The following is a 6,779-nucleotide window of genomic DNA, read 5'->3' on the forward strand; positions in this document are numbered from 1 at the left end:
CATCGGAATTGGCAGTGGAATTAGTTTATTTGACGCTTTTCCAATTGACGACTGTGTTTTTATCTTTCTAATTAAATTAGTTAAAACTTGCGTTTTGAGTGAATTTTCGAGTGCTTGTGATAATGAAAGTCAAAAGGGCAACAGAATCGAGCTTCAATGGCAGCGACGATCCATCCTCCCTGATCGGTTTTCTTCCGCAGGTAAAATGAAAATTTGGATAAATCTGATATAGCTTGATGCTGAGTTCAGTGTCCGATAGTACAGAAAACTAAATCTCCCAGTTGTGCCATGTTTTACTTTCTAATTTATTAGAGGAGATACAATTAAAATCATAATGAGACGTGGAACACATTAAATAAAATAATCGCGCCAGATGATGGATATAAGAAAATTGAGATAATTAATTTCATGTAGAACTCACCCCGGAAACACAATTATACCGATTTCACTTCCAGCAATAAAAAGTGCTTGTCTTTCTGAATATATAATGGTATATTCGCGAATAAAGTCTCAAGTATTGTTATAAAACTAGGCCTCTCTTTAGACCGTGAAACTTGAAGTGAGTCATATCAAATACATACGTATGTTATCTCGTGCAGTTGCGTGTAACTGATAAGACAATGGTTTACTCACAGTGTTTTTTGATTACTATTATAACTATTGGTATTTTACTGGTATTCCAAAAAATGTGAGTAAATGTCGAATTTTCTTATCTGCACGTGAGCAATTGTTGGACACAAAATTTCGTCATATTAATTACGCAATCGTTTAATATTTACGATATATATTATAAATAAAATATCACAGTTGCAAATTTCATTAAATATTCTGGTTAATATACTTGTTAATTAAATCAATTTTAATAACATGACTTCAACATAAAACTTAATTATAGAAATTAAATATTAATATTGAAATTAATCTGCATGATTTCGGGTTATCAGTTGCCTCTCCTTTTATTTGCTTTATTACATTTATCTACTTCCCGTAATTATTTAATTACGCTTCAGTTTGTTAAGTAAGCAAACAAGAAGTTTTTTGACGCATTCTGTTAAGGCTAGTTGACTTCGAAACATCGTTAGTAAGCTTTACAAGCGTAGAACTCCATACGTATTGGAAAGAAATCGGGTCAGAAGATAACGGTAAGAGATTAGGAATTTATATGCGCATTTCTATGGACGTCCTTCTCGCTGTTTATCTGCGTATAAAATTCTCGTCCATGGAATTCTCGTCTATAGTATTTTGCTTACCTAAATATGCAGTAGTAATTGTATCAGATTGCCTTTTTCAACAGAAAATTTTGCAATGGAAATTTTTATATTATAAAGTTTATTTCGAGTCTATTCACTATATTGTATCGACAATAAAAATACGCTATTGTTGCATTCAATGATTCATTAGACATTCTAGGATTAATGCAAACGCAGCTGCTGCATGCATCGCATAAAAAGTTCATTGCCACGCGATGATTAATACAAAGTATTTATTATCTTTTCAGTTAAACTCTACTTTGTACAAATTGTGTTATGTGTGCGTACATCTGTTTAATTTATATAAAAACAAATGCATTAAAACCATTAAACATATAAATTATTTCCATAAATATTAATCTCGCATATTTCAAATGTTCCATCGGGGTTTACACGGAAAAGATAGTTTACTGACGTATCTAAAAATATAGCATGGGAAAAATGATTTTGAACTATCTAAAAATTTACACAGTTAAAAATTTGAAAATAATTTTGTTAAACTATATTCAAATAATTACGTAAATTATTATATTACGTCTTTTGAAGCATTTCGAGCAATTCTACAAAAAGTTTTAGCAAAATAGCAACTAGTTTGAACGTCATTATTTTGATGGTTCAATAAAATTATTTTGCAAATTGTATCTAGCTAAATTTTTTTTAATACTTTTGTAAAATCATTTTTTCCATAGACACAGATCTGAAAATAACTTTATTGGACTATTAAAATAATTATGTAAATATCTTAAGTATTATGACAATATATTATGCAAAAAGTTTTAAAATTCTAGCAACCAGTTTCAGTATCCTAAATATAATATATATAAATATTTTAATGATCCAATAAAATTGTTTTCAGATCTATATAAATTTTTAGATACTTCGGCAAAAACCATGCATTTTTTTCGTGTAGATACATATCTGAAAATAACTTTGTTGGACAATTGAAATAATTACGTACATATTTCAAACATTATGAACAATTCTACAAAAATTGTAAATATTCTAGCAATTTTTTTGAACGTAATTATTTTGATGGTCTAAAGAAATTTTCTATATCTAGAAAAATTTTTAGATTCTTTAGAAAAACAATTCTTTCCTTGTAGACACAGATTTATAAATAACTTTATTGCACCATTAAAATAATTACGTAGATATCTCATTACGAGTAATTCTGCAAAAGGTTTCGACATTCTAGCAACCTTTAAACGTCCTACATAATTATTTTGATTGTCCAAACAAAATTATTTTCAAATCTAGCTAAACTTTTAGATTCAGCAAAATCGTTCTTTCATATAAGAAAACTTACGATTTAGCGTTCACAAATCAGACACAGAAAAAAGACGAAGGTTTCATCGACTTCAATTATTTTAACATTCAAATTAACGCGTTACTTCTCAAAATTGCATTGCTAGTAAACCACTACATGGCATCAAATTGCAAAATCCTGGCTTGATGCCACACTTCGCGCTGTTTCAAGAGATATTTGCCGAGCGTTTCTCCACATCTGGTGGCGATGGCGACGGCGACGGTCGTCGTCTGTGATTCCGTCGGATACCCGTGAACGACTAGTATTGCGACGGCGCATTCGTCAACTGATACCGTCATTGATAGGCGCGCGCGTTATGTCCGCGTGCAACAGACAGCGTGTAGCTCGTCTGTGCGCGCAAATATTTTCACGTGCGTGACTATGCGATGTGGGCGGCGAGGGACGATGGACAAGAGACGTTTGTGGAAGGCCAGAATCGGTTAGATGCTCTCGCGACTCCCGCGATACACTTAGTCCACGTCCGGCGTATCACGAAAGCGCTCCGCATTTTATCATCCACGCTATCGGGATCAACGCGTTACCGGCAACAACGAGGTGTGACGCGTTGATGTAATCTGACCGTCTTTACGGAAAATCATTCATAAAGTCGAATGCGTCATGGGAAATTCACGATGTGCGGTGCGATAAAGATACGATTGTGAGTTGGCGGGACCATCATTTATTCTGGTAAAGTAATCGAATCACTTGACTTCGATTTCGATTTATGTTTGATAGTTCAAAGTAACGGGATAAACATTTACGATAATAACGATTTTATTGAGATATCTAAACATATTTTAGCTTTATACAGGTTTGAAACTTTATTAGAATATTAAAGTAATTATGCAGAATAATCAAACTGGTTGCGAGAAGGTCGATATTTTTTGCGGCATTGATCATCATACGTGAGATTTCTACGTAATTATTTTCTGTTTTAATTTAAAAACTTAATTAGATCTGTAACTAAACTTTTAAATACTTCAGTAAAACAATTCCAATTAATACAATACTTTATTTTAGTGTGTATAAGACCGGAATCAGACATTGAAGGTTCAAATTGAAGATTGAAAGATTGAAAGATTGAAATTTGACCAATCAAAACAATAGAAATTAAAATTCCTTTGTCCTCTCTCTCACTGGTTAAATCTCAATCTTTAATACGTAGTCTGATTCTGGTCTAATTTCACTCTTCCACTTGTTTGTTCCCTTTTTTGTGATTTTAATCATTCTTTAATAATGTTTAATTATAATAATTATTAGGAGAAATTAATAATTACTCACACATATAATAAAATATTTCAATATTTAATTGCATTATTATCAAATATAATTAATATTATTTTATGCAATAAATATTAATACCTTCATATTAGTGAAGGTATTAAATTATGCTGCTGCATATCTGAAAATACGAAGATATTAAAATTATTACACTATATCTTTAATTTTTTTATAATGCTATTTTAATGTGAAGATATGTATAAAATTTATTTTAATATTTATAAATAACACTTAGATTAATATTATTTAATTGAAAAAGTATTTTAAGGGCGAAATAGTTAGATTTCAAATAAAAAAGTTATTCTCTTATTCAAACTCTATCTTCGAAGTATTTCAACTCTAATTGCAGATATTTTTTCTCAATTCTTAGTTTTTATTATAACACTCGAGTATAATTTGTCGCGATTGCTCGACATACTCGCAAAATTGTTAATCTTGTACTGTAATTTTTATTTGGAATATCAGCGTGAGATATAAATTCAAAATTTAAAATAATATTAATTTGTGTGAAATCAAAGGTGCCCAGACAGATGTTTAATGATTTAATTCGATTTTTAATGTTGATATATTTGATATAATTATTGTTTCATTGTCTCGATTGTCTCATTCGAATTTCGATGTTATAAATGCGCGTCTAATTAACATACAAAGACTCACGCATACAAACGCCCACTTTTCGCAGCTGCGTTCCTGTGAGATGATTATGAGATCGAAATAGCTTATTTCAAGTTATTAAGTTCTAATTACCAATACTGTACAATCCGCCGTAATCTATACGGCAAGATTCTCGCGAATCCACAATTGGAATACGCAAATGGATAAATTTCGTAACGACGCTTTCATGTAAAGTAGAAAAAAATAGACGTAATACAGTTTACAACACTCTTCGATCTAAATATCGACATTATTTCGCGCTTGACATTTTAAATGCTTTTAATTTTAACACTTTAATTTTTTTTTCATCGAGAGGGGTAGAAGATGAAAGAAGTGAAATCGACGTTTGTTTGAATTTTAGGAACTAAAGCGGCTTCAATAAAGGAAGGACTGCCTTGGTTTATCTCTCGATGATACTTCTGCTAGATTTAATCATTCTTGTTAATATTACTCGATATTAATGATCGAAGCTCGGCACGAAAATTTGACGAAAATTGTAAAAGGATACCGTTATTACTTAAAATGAGTGGGCCTTCCGGTGATTGCAACGTGCAACCGACGCAGGTGAATAATTTAATCGTCGAATGAACAAGAATCACAAATGATTGCGAAAAAAAACAGAGTAACAAATATCGAGGAAATAATCTTCGCTTTGAATGGACGCGGTATTTTTAGCGATTTTATCATTTAAGAATGTACATGTATCTTTTTAATTAAATGAAAAAGTTATAAAAAAATTACAGATTTTTCTATATTGTATTTGTGAAAGTAGTTTGGCGGTGATTTAAAATCTGAATTAAACGTTATTTCAATAAGAAATATAGACACGTTTTTAAAAAATAATTAAAATGAGAAAATTTTTGAACAAACAAAACAATGAACATATAGAAGTCAAGCGCAGAAATTGTTGCGCAGAAAATGATTCCCTATAATTTTATTATTAATAAATGGATCTTATTAATTTTTAATTATAGCGAATTTTCTGCGCAACAATTTCTGCACTTGACTTCTACACGTCATTGTTGTTTTGTTTGTTTGAATTATTAGAAGTTTCTTAAATTGAGAAAATTTAAAAATTACGCAAAAATTAACTACAAATAGTTTTTGAGACAAAATTTTTAAAATATATACCGAATGATATAAAAATATTGAAAAATTGTATTGAATGAAATGAATGTAAAAAGAAATTATTAATAAAATTTTTTTCATTATTTAAAAAAAAAATTTTTTAAATTATCAGTTTGTAAAGTCTATATCCTATCTATTAGTTGAATGTCCTTCACGTAGCATGTATAAAAAAAAAATTAATCGAAATTTTGTCGCAATTATAAAATTTTTATTAAAAAAATAAATTTTTTTTAGTATGCTTATATTTAATACAAGTATCTTTAATTTTTCACAAGAAATAGTTTCAGGATATATGTAAGAAGGAATAAAGAGTGTAATGAGAGATTGTAATATTCTACTTTGTTATTAAGAATGTTTTTCAAAAACATTCTGTGCTAATTAAGCCTTTGTCTAGACACAAAACTTGTTCTTTTTGTAACTGCAATTTGTATTATCTTTTTTTTTATTGCGTCATTCTGGAATCATTGAAAGAATTTGCTATTATTTTCCTGCAGTTTTCAAGATATTTTTCCATCAAAACATTTTGTTTAAGCTGCGATCTCAAAAGCTGTTTGTGAATACAATGATAGAGATACAGGAAATAATAGCAAAGTCTTTTAATGATTCTGGAATGACAATAAATGCAACATAGAAAAAGATAATATGAACTGCATTTACAAAGAGAATAAGCTTTACGTCAAGAAGAAGACCTATAGTGCAGGAAATTTTTGAAAGAAATTCTTAATAATGAAGTAAAATATTATAATCAATATTCATTTCGTGTCTTTTTATATGCATCCTAAAACTATTTCTCGTTACAAATTACAAATATAATACTTGTATTATTAATGCTTGTATTAAATATAAGCATATTTAACACTAACACACAGAAAAAAATTGAAAATTTATTTTTCAAGGAAAATATAACTGCGACAAAATTTTATCCTTTTCACTAATTTTTTTTCTACATGTTATATAAGAGATATCCAACAAATAAAGATGCAGATTTTACGATCTGATTATTTTCTAAAATTTTTTTTTCAAAATGATGAAACAAATTTTATTAATAATTTATTTCTACATTATTTAATTCAGTGAAAATAACATTAAAATATTTTTCAAATTTTGTTTGAAAAATTCGTAGTTGATTTTTGCATGAATCTCCTTTCCTTTATATATAT

General features: G+C 29.0%; 1 protein-coding gene across 7 annotated transcripts in view; it reads left to right on the forward strand.

The window, feature by feature from the left end:
- Window positions 1-6,779, forward strand: part of LOC108753353 (uncharacterized MFS-type transporter C09D4.1) — a 67,676-nt gene that overhangs the window by 50,252 nt on the left and 10,645 nt on the right. For 2 of the 7 annotated variants that reach the window (XM_018494869.1, XM_018494873.1), the window contains one exon: window positions 4,853-5,055. The exons of 1 other annotated variant lie outside the window; for it this stretch is intronic. In XM_018494869.1, coding sequence (XP_018350371.1) covers window positions 5,014-5,055 — 42 coding nt within the window. In that variant the 5' untranslated portion in view covers window positions 4,853-5,013. Of the gene's footprint in view, window positions 1-6; window positions 201-1,047; window positions 1,143-3,028; window positions 3,244-4,852; window positions 5,056-6,779 lie in introns of those variants that run through there. 4 more of the 7 variants (XM_018494871.1, XM_018494872.1, XM_018494868.1 and 1 more) reach the window with 4 other exon arrangements.

The sequence above is a fragment of the Trachymyrmex septentrionalis genome, unplaced genomic scaffold (genome assembly GCF_001594115.1).
Source record: "Trachymyrmex septentrionalis isolate Tsep2-gDNA-1 unplaced genomic scaffold, Tsep1.0 scaffold69, whole genome shotgun sequence".
Taxonomy (NCBI): Eukaryota; Metazoa; Arthropoda; class Insecta; order Hymenoptera; family Formicidae; genus Trachymyrmex; species Trachymyrmex septentrionalis.